Genomic DNA, 19,540 nt, shown 5'->3' on the forward strand with positions numbered 1-19,540 from the left:
AAGGAATAAACATCAGTGTTGACCCATCACTGATTCCAATAATGCAAATACACCCAGATAAACTAACAGAAGAGCTATGGAATGGAGCAGAACTATTAAAGCGGTCTGAATACTGAGAAAGAAAGCAGTCATACTTCCAGAAGAAAAGCAGAGGCTCCATTCCACGGCTCCTCAGAAATCAGAGCCATTAGGCCTCTCTGTAACAAGATGATGCTAGAGAAGCTGCTGAAGGAGTTGGCTAGAGGTGATAGAGAAGCATGGGGGCAGGCGACATCTGAGGCAGCAGGTTTAGGACAATGCCAACACTGTAACACAGTGTGACAGACCACAATCTGCAAAAACATAAGCCCAGTGAATACTGACTGCAGCTGAACACACAGTTGGGTGGCTTCTTGATACAGCTCCATGATGATGGTGGCCTTTCGAGCCACTTTGAGTTCCACAATTAGTCAGACCCCAGGTGTCCTACGAAACTAGCATGGAGCAGCCTCTTCACTGTTGGTTCTCAGGTAAGCACTGGAGTCAAAAGTTGGCAGGGGGTGAGAAAGGGGCCCCCGCTCACCTGGTGGTCTTCCTCACATAGGTCCTCTAAAAGAGCCCTGCCCTGAATCATATGTAGACTGAATGCTGAGGAATGAAGAGTCTGATGACATCTTGAAAGCCTGAGGGCTTCCTCTGTAGATTATACTCTATACTAGTGTCTAACATACCACAAAGAGTCCAATAAAAGAAATATTGCAATTGCTGCTAAACCTAATTAAGTATTCTCGGGATCTCATAGGACTGATGTCATCACTATGAACAAAGTTTAACAGAGAATACAGCCAGGTAAAAGAAGCAAGCATAAGAGAATTGGATGAACATGTAAACTATTTAAAAATTTTCTTTTTAAAAGAAATCTTTTGTGTTGGCCTCTTTTCCTTGTATATAGTTAGAGACTGAAATGCAGAAGCATAAATCAGGTGATCTTAGCTTTCCAACCACTTCAATTTTAAAGACAAATTTATTAATTTGGAAGAAAATGCTCATTTCATAAGCATACATTGTGCCTGGTGAGAGGATAAAAACAAAGATAAGTCAAAAAAGCATACCTGTGAGGATTTAAAACTATTTCTTTAATTTCAGTACTGTAATGTCCTCAGCAACCTTGGCTGCAGTAAAATGTGTGGCTGGTATAAGAATCTGTCTTTTTTTAACTTTCTAAATGAGCTGCCAAGATGAATTCTTTCCAAACCAGTAGATGCTGTGCAGTGTCAGGAAACATTTTTTAACTCAAAGTCTGAAACTAAATTTGAACTGAAAAAAATGTAATCGAAGGAATAATTTCAGCCTCTTTCTATACTTCTGAATCAGAAAGAAATTCTTTAACCAATCAATAAGGACAGCTACTATTAAGGATTTTACTATAGCAGAAGTTTCACATACAGTAGACCAGTTTATCAAACTTGGCACTACTGTTTAAACCAGATCATTCTTTGTTGTGGGGTGCTGTTCTGTGTACTATAAGATGTTTAATGGAATCTCTGGCCTCTACCGACTCTGCCTAGTTGTGACAATCAAAAATGTCTTCAGATACTGGCAAATGTCGCCTGGAGGATAAAATCAACTAGTTAAAAACCACTGCATTAGATCCACAGCAAGATTATTTCATCAGATGTTTGCTTTCATGAGTCTCCCAGCTGCTTCACAAGAACTGTCTGTCTCTTGTCCAATTTGATTTGTCTATTCCTGTGTCTCCTGATCCATCTGGCAGACAAGTCATGATGCTAAGTATGTGACATAAGAGATAGCTCTTAGGCATCAGCCCACAGCAGCATCAACACAGGGTGAGTGTCTCAGAGCTGAGGAAAGGGGAATATAAGCAGAAAGCCTGCATTGTAGTCATGTGCATGGCCTGGAATTAAAGTCACACAAGAAACAATTCCCAAAGACAGAAGAGAACAAAGAGCCTTTGTTCCTAAGCTGAAGATCCACGAAGTCTTCCTTGTAGGAGTAGCCTGCAGGCTGATCCTTGACTCACAGCTAAAAGTGCTTTCATAGAACAATGCACATAATCTGAACCTCCAGCATAGAGGCAGTGGGCAATTCAGAGGAAAACTAAAAGATATATCAAGAAGATATAAAGCCAAACACTGATGTTCACTTTTTTCTCTAAAGCTGATTTAGCCAGTAAATATTCTGAAAATCATAGGTCACTGGTCTCTTATCATCCAGCAGTTGACCTATAGGAGTATATTACTCAATATATCAGTAAAGAAGAAATGTTGTTTTTCATTAATACAAAAATAAAAATTTACTGGGACTTGAGGATATTTTTTAAATTTGATCATTTTTCCATAAAATGACTGTGAAATAAGGATCCAAAGAAGCAAATCGCCTAGTCCTCTGTCACACAGAGTTTACTAATATATACTTACCGTCGAGAACTTCTTCAGAAAACCCTGTTTTCTCAAAATCACTGGTATTCTGATTGTACAAACCAAACAGAAGATAATTTGCCAGCTCTCTGCAGCCTTCGTTGTACCGGCTATCGATTCCTGAAAGGCAAAAAGGCTCTGATTAGCTATACTGAACTATGGTGAACAAATGAGCCCCAATAGTTTACTCTTGCTACCAAAACCCTGATGGTTAAGTAAAAGGCAACAGAACAGTTTTGTACCAGATATCATACTCAACGACTCTCTCTGAAAGCAGCAGGCCTCAGCATCAAGTACCCTTAAGCTGATTCAAGATCTATATAGTTGAGATAGTTGAACAACACAGATTATTGAAACTATTAACTCCCAAAGAGCAATCCTCAAGGACAGAAAGACACAGAAAATATAATCCAAGTCCTGCCATGCCTAGTTAAAGATTTGAAATATTTTCAGTAGGAATGGGAGTAGATGTTAGAAAAATATTCACTTCTCAAAGAGACCTTTATCAAAACATGTGGGATCAAATGAAGGAGGACTAAGGTGATTTGAAACAAAGTCAAAGACGTTAAGAAGAGGACAAGTGACTAGAACCACATAATGTAGGGAGGAGGCGAGAGAATTAAAACTGTTAATCAAGCCACAGCCACAATCAGAGATTGGAATATGCTGTTCGACCCTGTAGCCAGGCTGGGAGGACACCTGCAAAACAAAGATTTCTGCCAGGATTACTAACAACCCATTTCCCCACTCCAGTGGAAGGGAAAAGAAGGACAAGAGTCCTTAGGTGGCTGGCTACCCTATACAAATAAAATCATTCATTCCCTATGGCTAAAACCATGGGGTTCAAAGGCTGGGAAGTGTCCGCCCAAGGCGTGTAGTGCTGCATACATGCTCTTCCTCTTCCCCTTCCTAACTATGCCCATATCAAATGAAATGGAAACTAAAGAATGACAGGTAAACTGAGTTACATGAACACTTAGCCCCCTGCTTACTGCTTTTCCACATCTCTCTTGGTCCCGCTCACTCTCTGGCTCTTAAAGGAGACCACATTTTGTGGTGTGTTACCACTTTTCTAATAAACTTTCCTTTTGATTCTAACTTTGGCATGCATGTTGAATTCTTTCTACACTCTCCACCAAAGGACCCTCTTCTTCTCTCGGTACAGGGCCTGGTCTCCCTCCCAACTCCAGGAAATTTGCCCTGTCCTGCATCACGAAGACAAGCATCATTTCACAAATATTTATCAGGCCCAAGGCCTATCATTGTGCTGGATGCTGGAGTGTGTGGCAAACATGCCTACAAATGGCCTTCACACAGATTACAGTCCAATGGAGCTAGATCAGAGACAAATAAAAAGGAAATGAAACAATATTGCCTTCATTACCACCTTTCGATGCCATAAATATAAATACTACCGGATTCCTGGGTATCTGTGAAGGCCGAGAGCTATGGCTCTGGGGAAGAGGGACATGTCAAGGGCAGCAGGCTGCTGTCTATGTGAGGCTAGGAGGAAGGAGTTAGGACAAAAGGAGCTCCAAGAATGAAAATATGGCTGGAGCCTGAGAAACAGGACTGTCAATGGTCAGACCAGTAAAAAGTAATGGTCATTCAGATCAGAAGGGCCTATAGATTACCTGTGTCAAAGGACTTCTAATATGGAAGGACTCCTTTCTCAGCTGAGATCAAAGCAGCACAACCCTGTCCTTTCCCAACTAACACTTCCATAAAGAAAGGGGTAAAGAGAATCAAAAGCGGGAATGGCCTGATCTACATAAGGCCAAAAATTGAAAGGGCTATGGAGTTAAAATAACCAGTGGACTAGGCAGGCCTAGTCTTAGCACGTCCCTTTCTAAAGGTTCCAACTATATAAACTGTTGTACAAATTGATAACATTAAAAAAACTGACCATGTAAACATTGTGCTCTGGTTGATAAAGTTATTTATTATAGGGTATTATGGATTAACAAATCTGATACTATTACACATATATACTAGAATTAAGAAAATGGATGGTATGTGGTAGGTGCCAAGTTTCTCACTGGTAGAGTGGGAGTTTAGGGATAAGAGGAGGAGGCTAGAGTGATTCATGTGGTAATGGGTTACAGTTGGAGACATTTGTATGAATTCATGTTTGGCTTAATATACAGATTGTTACATAACATTTACAGATGTGTGTATACACACCATTTAATGTACACACATATATTCCCTTACTCAGTCAGCTGAGAGGGACTACAAGCAATGGCACCGCAGTAGCAATAAGCATACACAGTGCCCAGATCTTGGTTTCTAGAACCATTGTCCACTAAAGAAAACAGGGCTCTTTAGAAAAATGGCTGATTTTAGGATTGGAACAGAAAATATCCACAATATGGCTAGGGCATCTTTTAGTGCCAGAAGTGCTGAACAAACAAACAACAAAACTTTGACAGGGGTATATCAAAGGGAGGGACATAGGAGCCAACTGAAGAGCTCTATATGGCCAAAGCAGGAACAATTTGAAGTTGCAGTGAATTATAACAAAGTATGAATGAAGTAGAGCTGGATTTTAACTCAAAGTATAAAATAAATATCCATGAATCCATACTGATACAAATGTTTGAATAAACAAATAAATGGGAGAGAAGAGACAAATCTCCCATGCAGAACTTCAAATAATTGATGTAGATACTCCCTCTCCTCAAGGTGACAGAGCATAACTCCCCATTCTGTCATTGTGGGCTGCAGAGGACAATATGGAAGGACAGGTGGGAGAGTACTTTATAGTGCAGAACTTGAAAACACTATCTCAGCCAGGTGACCAAGGTCAATATAAACAGTAAAAAGTAATAGTATGTATCCTTGGTATTATGTGATGAAAATGGAATGTTACTTCACTGGGCTTCCATCCCAAAATCCACAACCCCGGTATAATCATGAGAAAAATATAAGAAAAATCTCAACAGAGGGACATGCTACAAAAAACTTCAGTAGCACTCCTCAAAACTGTCAAGGTCATCAAAAACAAGGAAAGCCAGAAACTGTCACAGTCAACAGGAATCTAAGAAGACATGACAGATGTAATGTGGTATCTTGAATGGGATCTTGGAACAGAAAGAGGACTTCAAGCAAAAACTAAGGGAATGTGAAGAAAATAGGGACTTTAGTTAATAATGTATTAATTAATTGTGACAAATGTACTATACTAATTTAAAATGCTAATAACAGGGAAAACTGGGTGAGGGGTACATGGGAACTCTGCACTATCTTTGCAATTTTTCTGTAAATCTAAAACTGTTCTAAAATAGAAAAAAAAAAAGACTAACCATGCCAAATGTTGGTGAGGGGGTACAAGAAATGGAACTCTCATGAACTATTGGTACAATCAGTACAACTACTTTGCATATAAAGGTTTATAGCAGCTTTATCTGTAAAGACAAATAACAGAAACCTAATACCCATCAATAGTTGAATGAATAAATGGATATATACATACAATAAAATACTAATAACCAGTAAAAAGGAATGAACTACTGACATATGCTACAATATGAATGAATCTTAAAATAATTATGCTAAGTGAAAGAAGTCAGACAAAAAGAACGCATATTGTATGATTCTATTTATATAAAACTCTAGATAATTCAAACTAATATTAGTGACAGAAAGCATATCAGTAGCTGTTTGGGAGTGGGGAAGGGGCAGAATAGAGACCTTACAAAGAGGCACAAGGAAACATGGAGATAATGGATATGTGCTCTATCTTGATTGTGGTGGTTAGTTTCACAAACACATCAAAACTTATTGTACACTTTAAATATGTACAGTTAACTATATGTCAATTATAGCACCATAAAGCTGTTTTTTAAAAAAAGGTTAACAGAAAATCAGAACATTTCCTAAACCATAACAATTAAATGATAAAAGCTAAAGTGGAGGTGAGTTGACTTAGAGTTGCTTAGAAGGGTATTCCAGGGGTTAGAAAGCTAGATTCAACCAATCAGCCAACAAACAATGAGATGCTATGACAATTCTAATTACCAAGAAAGTATTCACTAAACCTCAGAAGCTATTGAAAAATATGTCCTTCACTGATTTCTCACTTTACTTTCTCATCAAGGTTTATTAATTTTTTACCTCTATCTTTACACCCAACCTCAAAAACATCAGTTTCTGCAACATATGCTTGTTTTCATTTAAAAAATACATATTTTGGACTCACAATATTGTCATAAGTTGACCCTTTCTCAATTCTTTAGTATTTTATATTCAAGTAATCAATATGATATGTAAAAATCTCCAAGGTAATATGGTCCAGTGAAAAATTTTAAATTAGGTTAACAATGATATACATAAAATATTCCCATTTATGTTAAAAAAAAAAAGGAGACAGTTGACCATATTATTTATGGGGAGTGGGACTGTATATCTGAGATGGTTAGGAAGCTATGTTCATTGTTATTCATGTATTCTTAATTTTTTAATTATTTGACATATTTTTACAATAAAAGCAATTTCGAAGAACAAATAAATGCCTAGTTCTGCCACTCTATGGCCCTGAGCAAGTCTGCTTTATCTCCTAGAATCTGTTTCCTCCTTCTTATAAAAGGGACAACACTGCTTCCTTATAAGATTGTGGTGAGGAGAAATGAGATAATATGGACAAAGCTCTTGCTCTATGATAAGGACTCCCTGTCTTACTGATACTTCACTCAACCTAATAAAAACAGCAACCTATTTGAGGGTAACAAGAGCAGGGGCCCTTAACTCACAGCTTGTCTTACAATAATACTATTATCAATGTCTTCCTGTGAACGCAAGCCAAGTTGCCCCAGCCCTGAGTCCCACCTTGTTAAAAGCACTGACCTAAGATGCAGAGGATTCCATCGGGTCGAGATTTGCTGCTCTGGGTTAGGATGCTCTGAACCTGGCGGAGTCGGCTGCAGCTGCAACAAAAACAGAAATCAGCTCTCTAAGTGCCAGGACATAAAGGCACAAGGAAGAAGAATGACTGCTAGGCATGGTTCCTGTCTGGTTGTGGAATCAGAACCACAAATGAATTAGGAACTGTTCCCCTCTCTTCTATTTTCTGGAAGTGATTATGCAGAATTGGTCTGAAGACTAAGTCTGAACCGCTGATTACAAACCAGGATGAGTCCATCAGTGTCTCTCTGGCTCAAGAGAGGAAGAAACCAAAGGCCCATGATCAATGCTGGATAGTACTGGGACTTAGCAGCTTAGCCGAAAGACTTCCAATAACTTCTCATTTTTGAGGATTATCAAAGAATATTTTCCATCACACTAACTTGCCCTAACTATGGTCCTCACTTGTCTATCAAAAACAAAACAGGAAAAAAAAAAAAAAAAAAAAAGAAAAACCTGGTCTAACGACCTAAAATAAAGCGCCGATTGTCCTTCACAACTACCCCACAGAGAGTATCAGCACAGGGTACTTGCTCCCATTGCTATGCAAATGTATTATTCCTTTGGTCTGAGGGATATCCCCTTCCTCTCAAACAAAGCATAAGGAGATGCACTCCCAGATATTAATATCACTTTTAAGGACCCTATGCTCTCTATACTAACCCTTCCTCCTTCCCAGCAGTCCCAAGAGAGGTGCTCAATTCCCTGCTCAAGAAAGATCCTTCTACTGGATCTGCCTCCACTATTCATTCTAACACTCTTATATTTAATTTTTTCCCCTATAGTCAAAATATTCCCAGCCCTACCACATTATTATTAACTAAGATCCTCCACAAACTGACTACGATAACTGTCCCATCCTTGACAATCAGACTTCCCTCCCACCCTTTACTGAATCTGTTCTGGTACACTGCCCTACACTCAGCCAAGCAATAGTATTTCCAGCCAAACCACGCTATTTTCCTTCCCTGGATTCCCTTTTTCCCCTGGGATTCTTTCTGATGTTCCCATACCCCAAGTCATCTACTCCATGACTTAGCGGCCATATCACTGCCTTCCTTCAAGATGTTCACATCTTCCACCTAATACCAAAACCAGACAAAGACAGTACAAAGAAAAAAAACCATACAGACGAATATACATCATGAATATATAGGTAAAAACCCTTTAAAAATATCACCAAATAGAACTCAACAACATACAAAAAAAAATTAGAGTAGGTCCTCAAATAACATCGTTGAGTTATCACATTGATGAAAAATAAATAAATAAATTCTTGGCCGGGACCTGTCTGTGTGGAGTTTGCACATTCTCTCCATGTCTGCGTGGGCTTTCTCGAGGTACTCCAGTTTCCTCCCACATCCTAAAGATGTGCATATGAGGTGAACTGGCATGTCTACATTGTCCCAATCTAAGTGTGGGTGTGTGTCCTACAATTGAAGGGCACCCTGTCCAGGACTGGTCCCCACCTTGTGCCCTGAGCTGCTGGGAGAGGTTCTAGCCACCTGCAATCCTGAACTGGAGTAAGTAGGTTAGAAAATAATTATCATAGAAAATAATTATCTTATTTGTTTTTATTAATCTCTCTTAAATGTATGTATGTATGTAATCATTTATTTCAATGTTTAATATTAGAAGTGTTTTTGGTCTTTATTCAGAAGTTTGGTGATATTTTTATGAATAGAAGTATGCCACAGAAACCTAACTCTTGTTTCTATCAATTAGCCTATGGAAAAATTAGTTTCATTATACGTGTTTCCCTTAAACCCTCAATTTCCGAGAACCTATCATAAACATTAAGTGAGGACTTACTGTATATACAATGACCAAGAGAAGTGTATCCCAGTGATGCAAGGCTGGTTCATATAGGTAAATCAATCAATACAATCCATCATATATTGACAGACTAAATAAGAAAAAACCACACAACCACATACCTGATACAGAAAAATCATTTAACAAAATTCAACACCCATTCACAATAAAAATATGCAAAAAAGTAAGAATAGACAAGGCTCCCCAACTTGACAAAGTGCATCTACAAAATCCTTCAAAGCAAAGTTTGGGATTATACTTAATGGTAAGGAACTAAAGTTTTTCCTTTAAAATGAAGAACAAGAAAAGCACGTCTGCTCTCACCACTCCTATTCAACAGAATACTGGAAGTTTTAGGCAATGCAGTAAGGCAAGAAAAGCAAATAAAAGGCATACAGATTGAAAATGAAAAAATAAAACCATCCATCTTTGCAGATGACATATTGGCCCATGTACGGAATCTCACAGAATTCACAAAAAAATCCTAGAACCAATAAGTGAGTTCACAAAGTTGCAAGATGAACATAAAAATCAATTGTATTTCTATATAAAAGCAATGAATGCATGAAAAACAAAATTTAAAATACAGTATTATTTAAATATAAATCTAACAAAACAGGCCTAAAACGTAACAAGCTAAAAACTACAAAACATTGGAAAAGGGAATCAAAGAATATTTAAGTAAATGAAGAGACATTATGTTCATGAATTCAATATAGTGTAGATGTCTATTCTCTCCAAATTGATGTATAATTCCTATGAAAATCTCAGCAAGGTTTTTAAGATATAGACAAGATTACTTTAAAACTTACATGGGAAAGCAAAGGATTGAAAATAGCTAAAACAATTTTGGGGAAAAAAAAGTAGAAGGAATCACTACTTGATGGCGAAGCTTATTATATAGCTAAAGTAATCAAGACTGAGTAGTACTGGTTGAGAGACAGACACACAGATCAATGAACAGTAAAGAATAGCCATAAATAGACCCACACAAATAACAGCCAATTAATTTTTGACAAAAGTTCAAAAGCAATTCAATGAAGAAAAGATAATCTTTTCAATAAATGGTATTGGAGCAACGGCATATCCACAGACAAAAACATGAACCACAACATAAACCTTACATCTTACACAAAAATAAACTAAAAATAGATCATAGATTTAGAGTTTTTCATGTAAAAGTATGAAATCTTTAGGAAAAAACATATTTAGAACTTAGGGTTTCATGAAGTGCTTAGACTTGATACAAAAACTATGATCCAAAGAAAAAAAGATAAACTAGACTTCGTCAAAATTTTAAACTTTTTTGCTTTGTGAAAGACACTGCTGAGAGAATGAGAAAGAGAAGCTACAGATTGGGAGAATATACTTTTAAATCACATATCTGACAAAGTAGAATACATAAGGAACTCTCAAAACTTAACGGTAAAAAAACAAACAATCCAATTAGAAAATGGGCAAAAGGCATGAAGAAACATCTCCTCAAAGAATACAGAAATGGCAGACAAGCACATGTTCAACATTATTATCCATTAGGAAAATGCAAATTAAAACCAGAATGAGATATTACTACACATCTATTATAAAAGCTAAAGTTACAAATAATGACAATACCAAAATGCTGGTGAGGATTCAGAGAAACTAGATCATGCACACATTTCTGAAAAAAATGAAAGAAGATACCAATAATAGAAAGAAACACATCTGTGTTCATGCATTGGAAGACTTAATGCTGTTAAGCTGTTAACACTACACAAAGCAATGTGTAGATTCAATGCAATGTCTATCAAAATCCAAAGTGTTTTGCAGAAATAGAAAAATCCATCCTAAAATTTACAAGAAATCTCAAGGAACCCAGAATAGCCAAAACAATACTGAAAAAGGAGGACAAAGCTAGACGACACACTTTCTGACTTCAAAAGTTACTATAAAGCTACAGTAATCAAAACAGTGTGGTACTGGCATAAAGACAGACATATAGAACGACAGAATAGAACAGAGAGCCCAGAAATAAACTCCTTTTGTGATTGGCTTATTTTACTTACTACAATGACCTCATAGTCATATGATTTTTGACAAAGGCACCAAGAACATTAACTGAGGAAAGAGTTTTTTCAACAAATGGTTTTGGGAAAACTGTATATCCACACACACAAGAATGAATTTGGATTTTTATTTACCTCATAGACAAAATGTAATTTGAAATAGTACAAAGACCTAAATGTAAACCTAAAACCATAAAATTTTTAAAAGAAAATATGCGAAAAGCTTTATGGCATTGGATTTGGCAACAAAAGAAAAATATATAAATTCGACTTCATCAGAATTAAAAACTTATGTTCATCAAAGGACACACTGAACAGCGTGAAAAGGAAACCCAGAGAGTGGGAGGAAATATTTGCAAATCATATATCTGATAAACAGCTAATATCCACTATATATATATACATAAAACCTCTAAAATTCAACAAAAACAACAAAAAAACAATTAAAAATAGGCAAAGGACAGAAATAGACATTCTCCAAAGATAAACAAATGACCAATAAGCATATGAAAACAGGCTCAACATCACTAATCATTAGAGAAATGCAAATCAAAAACTCAAAAGAGATACTACTCCCATACAAATTAGGATGACTACTGTCAAAAAAAATAAAATAAAAAATAAGGAAGGAAAAGGAAGAAAAGAACAAGTGTTAGCAAGGATGGGGAGAAATTGTAACCTTTGTGCACTGTTGATGGGAATGAAAAAAAGTATAGCACTGTGGAAAACAATATGGAGGTTCCTCAAAAAATTAAAAATGGAATTACCATAAGATCCAGCAATTCCACTTCTGGGTACATACCCAAAAGAACTGAAAGCAAGGACTCGAAGAGATACTTGTACACCCATGTTCATGGCTGCATTATTCACAACAGTCAAAAGGTAGAAGCAATATAAGTTGTCTATTAACAGAGGAATACATAAACTGTGGGACATACATACAATGGCATATCATTCAATCTTACAAAGGACAGAAATTCTGACACATGCTAAAATATGGATGAATCTTGAGGGCATTATAGTAAGTGAAATAAGCCAGTCATGAAAGGACAAATATTGTAGGACTCCATTTTTATGAGATACCTAGAACAGTTAAATTCATAGAGACAGAAAGTAGAATGCCAGAGGCTGGGGGGAAAAAAATGGGGAGTTCTTGTTTAATAGGCAGAATTTCAGTCTCACAAGATGAAGAGTTCTACTCATGGATAGTAGTGATTGCAGCCTAATAGTGCAAATGTACTTACGGCCACTAAATCATACACTTAAAAATGGTTAAAATGGTTAAATTTTATGTGTACTTTATCACAATTTTTAAAAATTAAGTTAAAAAATTCAATGTCACTTAAAAACAAAAACAAAAAAGAGGAAAAATTTTCTAACATAAAAGAGATTAAAGAATAATAATGCAATGCAATGTACAAAATGTAATATGATTTTTTAAAAACCAGGTAAACATCCATGAGGCATCTGGGAAATTGTGAATGTGGCCTGGGTATTTGATGATAGTAAGGAATGAATGTTAACTTTCGTAGGCAGGATAATCTTACTGTGGCTATATAGCAGAATGCCCTTTTTCTTAGCAGATGCATGATGCTTAGGAATGAAGTATCATAATGTCTGCAACTTACTTGAAAAGGTTTAACAGAAAAAAAAAATGAGGAAAAGGATAAAGATAATGTACACATGGCAAAATGTTAAAAACTGGTGAATCTAAGTAGTATAACTAGTATTCATTGTACCATTCTTTGCATCTTTATTGTGTGAACATTTTCACAATAAAAATCTGGGCCTGGAGTTAAGCAGGACATAAGGAGTAACTTAGGGCTTTAGAAGCGGCAAAAAAAGAAACTGCAAGACAATCAAAATTAGCGTAAGAAAACTTCTTTCTCTGGGAAACGGTTGTCTGTCCTTCTCACGTTTTCATATTTAATATGACTGACTTTGCAGTCATTCTCTACACTAGAAATATTTCATCAAGTTGGTCCTTTGGCCCATTTCCCAAACCATCTGGGCAGTGTGCTGACTGACTGCCAAGGTTACCATGAACTCTTTGGTTTTCAAACTTATAAGAAGCCAGTGACAGAAGCATAAATAGGTCATGTGACCAGGAGACAAACAGCTTCCCCAACACTGCTGTGGAAAGCCAAGACAATAACTAACTGAACAGAGAAGCAAAAAGAGTTTCTTTTCCACAAGTATCCTGACCAAATAAAGTGGAAGCAATAAAATGTAGAAAGACCTCCTTTTTCCCAGAGTAAAACATTATCCTAACTAGTATCTATTATTTTCTTGTTAAATGGGTAAAACTAAATTCAGTTCTCCTTTTCCTTTGTACATTTTCTTGCTTCCCAAATTTAATTTTTAATCAGACATAGCCTGTTATTTGTTACTGAACCATTAAACTTGTCACTTAATGAAGTATTTACCTATTAAAAACAAAGACCTGGTAAGTATGTATAAAGAAAACCACAATCACTCATATTCCCGGCACTCAGAATTAACCACTATTAACATTTTGACACACTTGCTTTAATCTACATTAGTGCCTTTTTCAATTATGTGTGTGAAATATTAATTTATTATCCTTTTTTGATGAAAAAAATGAAATATTACATATAAAACTAAAGTCTTCATTGCACCTTATTCCAAAGATCACCATTATGAGTTTATGTATTCATCCAGAATTTTTTTTAAATAGTACACACATACACCAAGCATAGCAGTAGTACTCCTTTCTAGCTTCCAAGTCTACCTGAGCACAGCAAGCACAGCAAGCACATCCTGGGCAGAAGGCCTCTTGTCCCATGACTTTACAAAGTTCCTCCTTTAAGGAACTTTGGTACACTCAGAAGAACCAATAATGCAGTTTATGTTAAATATGCTGCTTGTATACTATATTTCTAACTTTCCTTAGATTCACTCGGAATCCAGACAGATGACAAGATGAAGAAAACAAGACCTAAAAAGAAGCGATTTTCCCAAGAGCACAAGACTGAGTAAAGATAAACAGCACCAGAACCTGAGCAACCAGGTATCCTGATTCCGAACATTTTCTCTGATACACCTCACTGACTTCCTGACAATAAAGCAAGCCACAGATATGTTTAAATTCTAAACAATAAATTCTGTTCTTATACCTTCTGATTTATATGTAACAGTTCACTACTCACTGCTTTTATAATTACCATATACACAACCAGGGGCATTTTCTTATTGGTATTTCATTATCCTGGTTCCTCATGAATGATGGAAAAGTTGAAACTTTTATTTTTGCCTGTTTTTCCTCCATAAGTTATGCTAACCTTTTGATTTTCAAAATTAATTAAAACAAATATATTCTCCTTATATTCTGTATGCTCTGTGTTTTGAATGTTGTATCAAGTGAATTCTCATAACAATCTGATTCACATTATAAAAAAGTGCTGTGAACAATAGTGTGAATCTCTCAGTAATAGACAGTTAGGGTGAGTTTTTTTGGGGGGGGATTGTTTTTACATAAAATCATATTAATGAGGTATGAGGTAAGAGCTCTAGAATATGTTCTTTTCACTTAACATTATACTTTAAGAGATGTTGAAATTATTACTAGAACTCAACCTCATTTTAAAAACTGCTGCATTCATTTGTTTTTATTTAACCAGCCATTATGATTGAACATTCAGGATTTTTATTGTTTTGCAATAGCAAACAATAGTTCAATGGGCAACCTTATATATCCATCTTTGGCACAAATACATAAGTTTCTAGAAGGTAGAGACCTAAAAGTAGCACTGCCAGGTTAATAGGTATTTGCATTTTAAATTTTGATAGATCTTGCCAAATTGTTTTCTTAAAACATTCACCTACGATTTCCCAGAGTACCTGTTCCCCCACAACTTTCTAAACCATGTGTTATCATGCTTCAACTAAAGGTAGTCTAATAATTAGAATTTTCATTGTTATAATTTATATTCTCCCTAATCACTAGGGAGGTTGTTAAATGTTTATTAATCACCTACATTTCTTTATCTATGAATGTATATTCATGTTTTTGCCCATTTTCTATTTGGTCATTTGGGATTTCTTCCTGAACAATTTATATATTCCATCATATTTTAAAAGTTGTTTTGGCCATATGTTGCAAATATTTTCTTCAAACTTCTTGACTTTACAGTATCTTTTTCAGGCAGTAGTTTAAAAGTTTTATATAATTAAGTCTATCTTTACTTTTAAACTTAGAGGTTTTCGGTCTTCCTTTTGTGCCTTCTCCACTCATTGCTATTAAAAATAATAATAAAATGCCAATCATTTCAATTACGTACGTGTATTTGTTAAATATTTAACTCTTTGCTCCTCTGGAATTTGTTTTTTACCTTTGTGAAGCAGGAATATAACTGTATTTTTTCCTCAAAAGTAAAATTGATTGTTCCCAAGACCATATACTGATCCTTTTAAACTTCTGATATGGAACGCCACTTTTAGCAGATGCTAAATTGCTATATATATAGCTAGATCTATTTTTTGGATTTTCAATTGATCCATTTATCTATTCTCATAGAAACAGTACACTTAAAAATATAATTAGAACTTAAAGGTATTAATGTTATCTCTTGGGCTTTCTAGTATATGGATTATTTTTAATATCTGATAGGGCAAGTCCTTCTATCATTGTTCCAAAGATCCCATGGCTTTTATTGAACATTTTTTCTTTAAGACAAAGTATAAAATAGGCTTGTCAAGTTCCATAAAAATTCTCACAAGACTTGTTATCATACTGAATGTGGACAGTACTGAGCTACCCACTCAGGAACATATATCTCTCTATTCATTCCTGTTTTATACCTTTCTGTCGTTTTATGTTTTTATTTATATAGGTCTTACACATTATTTATTAGGCTGATTCCTACGTATTTTGATACATAGGAATGTCATCTTGAGTCTCTTACATTTTTCAAACAACTTGCTACTTACTAGTCCTAATTGTTTTGCCTATTGTCATAGGTTTCCAACTAGTGAATCATAGCACTTTTATCTCTTCCTTTCCTATATTTACTGCTTGTAATTCATCAAGTTTTAGCTGAGCACCTACTATGTGCCAGACACTGCCTCTTGAGAGCACCGGAGACTTAACAATGAACAAAAGGGCAAAAATTCTTGGGACCAAAATCTCAGAACCCATGTTTTAATTGGGGGATGGTGGCCAAGGTGGAGAAAGGAGAGAGAAACAAAATAAATAAGTAAAATACATTTGTCCTGTGGTGTGATGGGGGCGGGTGAAGGGGCTGTGAGTCCTAAGAGGGTGGATTTCAGTTTTAAAGAGAGAGATCAGGAAAGGCTTTACCAAGAGGACATTTACATAAAGACCTGAAGGAAGAGAGCAAGCTACACAGCAAACAAGAAGGCCTTAAAGCAGGAGCGTCCCTGAGATCTGTGTGGCTGGAACAGATAAGTGAAGGAGAGAGTAGTAGAAAATGAAGGCAAAAAGGGGGAAGGGTAAGGATCAGATTAGTTAAGTTTTGTAGCTGATGATTTGAGCTTTCAACTTTGAAAAGAGGGATGACTTGTGTGAGATGAGTTACATTTTAATAAGATCACTCTATCTGCTGTACTGAAAACAGACCAAAGGGGTACAAGAGTTGAACCTGGGAGACCAATTAAGAGTCTACTGCAATAATATAGGCAATAAATTATTATTTCTTTTGCTTATCTTATTAGCTGAAACCTTTTTATGTTAGTTAATTTAAATCAGAAATGTCACATTTTAAAGTACATTTTGGGGGGCATCTTCTAGCCTGTTAATAGATTTCCTAATAATAAACAATTATTGCATTTCTGGGACAAATTCTACTTGTGCATGAATCTGTTTTTTCCATACTTCTAGATTCAACACACTATTGTTTTACCTAGGATTTTTGCATTTGTAGTTCTCTGTGCTCTCCTAGTCAAATACCAGGATTATGTCAGGCTCAGATAATGAACAGCAGGGCTTTCTGAGGTACAGACATACCTTGTTTTATTGTGCTTCACAGATATTTTTTTTTACAAATTGAAGGCAAGACCCTCAACCAAAAAAATGATTATGACTCACTTTATTGTAATATCTGTTTTATTGTGGTAGTCTGGAACTGAATCCACAATATCTCTGACGTATGCCTGAATAGACTTCATTCAAAATGCTTTCCATTTCTACGTCCCCTGTTAACATACACTGTGCCCCTTTTTAGCCACAGTATCCAATCATGACTTACCCAGGAGCAAGCCAGGCCCACTGGAGTCCTTTCCAGGGATTTCCTGTTTTAGAGCTATTCTACAGTTAGCGTTTTATTTTCCATTTTCTTCCTTTTCTTCAGCTTTCTCTGAGCATTTCCTCGCACAATCTGCTCTTTGTAAAGTCAGTTTCAGAAGTCTTCATTCAAAAAGCATTCACTTTCCATCACTTCTTTGACTATTACAAGCATGCCAAACCTAAACTCAACATGGAATCCTGGACTGGATCTTGGAATAAAAAAAGGATATTAATGGAAAAACCAGAGAAGTCCAGAGTCTAAAGTAATAAACTCCAAGTAAACAAAAGTTTACTAAGTAAACTACCGTACCAACATTAATTTCTTAGTTTTGATAAATGCGCCATGGTTATATATAAGATGTTAACATTAAAGGAAGCCCAGTGAAACCTACATAGGAACACGCTGTACCATGTCTGCAATTCATCTATAAATCTAAAATTATGTTTAAAATAAGAAGTCGAAAACACGAAGTATGCCAAATGAGCCGACTTCGTCCTCAAACTGGGGCTCAAAATCACAGACAACAGTTTTAAATACCCAAGTTTCAAACTCTTGATTTTTCTTTCTTTTAATTTTAGAGAAAAAAAAAAAAACACAATTTAAGATATGTAACTCTTGAGGGCATCTACACCTCACTCACTCCCCCTCTCAAAAAACTGGAACATCAGAGAAGCACCCAAGAGCTAGGAAACATTGTCAAGATATTGTGTACAATTAATGAAAGCCACAATAGTCACTAAATAAGAGTTCTCAGTACATGGTCATCCCTGACACAAGTGAAAAGGTAGATACTTAGATCTTTGGGCCAGAAATAAGGCCATAAAAACTTTACTAAGCAATTACTTTTTCCTTCTACGGGCATCACACAAAGCCTCCCTGGCCATCATCCAAACAAGTAAGTATACTGGAGGTGAAACTTCACATTTTCAGACATACAAGGTCAGAATCTTGCTTTGCATTCTGAGTTTTCTTAAGGCAGGGCCTGGACCATCTGTATTACAACTGCAATTATTACTTCGGTAGATCTGTAAACTCAAAAGAGAACCACGGATATTGGCAACTGGTCAATAAAAATCATGTGCCTCTGTGAGGCTTAAGTGATTTCTGTGGACCATCACTATTGTGAACCACCTTCTCACCAACTACCTCACAACTGTGATTCTTCATTCTCTGAACATCCATGAAATGTAACATAGCCCACAGCTTCACCTGTAATTATTCCCTATTCACTCAATAAATAATTACTGCAAGCAGTGTTTCATAATGGCTAACAATAACATTTCATATTTAGTGAGTGCTGACTATATGCCAGGCACTAACCTAAGCACTAGGGCAAGAGCTGTGGGAAATGGCAATAAAAAATGGTCCCAGCCCTTTGGCACTTTCTAGGGGTAACCAAGGTCTTTCCTTAAGAGTCCCTTAACAAGGAAGAAATCCTACCTGCACATGGTATAGAGGAGCCTCAGCACAGGAACCCCTTAATTAGATGGTTTAGCTAGAGTACATCCTTCAGTGGTTTCTCTATAAAGGCTATACAGAAAGTCAAATTTTGAGATCTTGCATGTGTGAAATGTCTTTATCCTTCCCCTCATGCCTGCCTGAGAGTTTGTCTAGATATGGAATTCTGAGTGGGAATCCATTTCCTTTCAGGAGGCACTGCTTGCTCCATTATCTTCTAGCTTCCAATCTGGCTACAATCCTATAATTCCTCATCCTATCTATGTGATTTGTAGATATTCTTTAGTTTTTACGGTGCGAACATTTTTATGATGCTGTGCCTTAGCATGGATATTTTAAAATTAATTGTGCTGAATTCTTGGAGTATCTTTTAAATCTGGAAACTAGCATCCTTTGGTTTTGAAAAATTTTATTTTGGATTTCTTCATGCCCTCGAATAATAACCACCCACTATCCTTGTTACAAACATCTACAAACCTCTATGTCATTCAGTCCTCCATGTTGTCTAAAGATTTTAGCTTCTGGATGATTGTCTCTTTTACTATCACCACTCTCACCTTAAGATAATCTCAGTATGCACTGAGATAATCCTTCCACTATCCTTACCTTTCAGTCCCTTCACTCCTGTCTTCCAATA

The 19,540-nt window shown here is 36.2% G+C and overlaps 1 protein-coding gene across 5 annotated transcripts in view; it reads right to left on the minus strand.

Moving 5' to 3' along the window:
* CUNH20orf194 (chromosome unknown C20orf194 homolog) overlaps positions 1-19,540 on the minus strand; it is a 117,526-nt gene that overhangs the window by 93,606 nt on the left and 4,380 nt on the right. For all 5 annotated transcript variants that reach the window (XM_016140721.2, XM_036229599.1, XM_016140640.2 and 2 more), the window contains exons 2-3: positions 7,263-7,342; positions 2,418-2,537 (exon numbers count right to left, since the gene is read on the minus strand). In XM_016140721.2, the coding sequence (XP_015996207.2) occupies positions 2,418-2,537; positions 7,263-7,342 (200 nt within the window). The remainder of the gene's footprint in view (positions 1-2,417; positions 2,538-7,262; positions 7,343-19,540) is intronic.

The sequence above is a fragment of the Rousettus aegyptiacus genome, unplaced genomic scaffold (genome assembly GCF_014176215.1).
Source record: "Rousettus aegyptiacus isolate mRouAeg1 unplaced genomic scaffold, mRouAeg1.p scaffold_m13_p_12, whole genome shotgun sequence".
Taxonomy (NCBI): domain Eukaryota; kingdom Metazoa; phylum Chordata; class Mammalia; order Chiroptera; family Pteropodidae; genus Rousettus; species Rousettus aegyptiacus.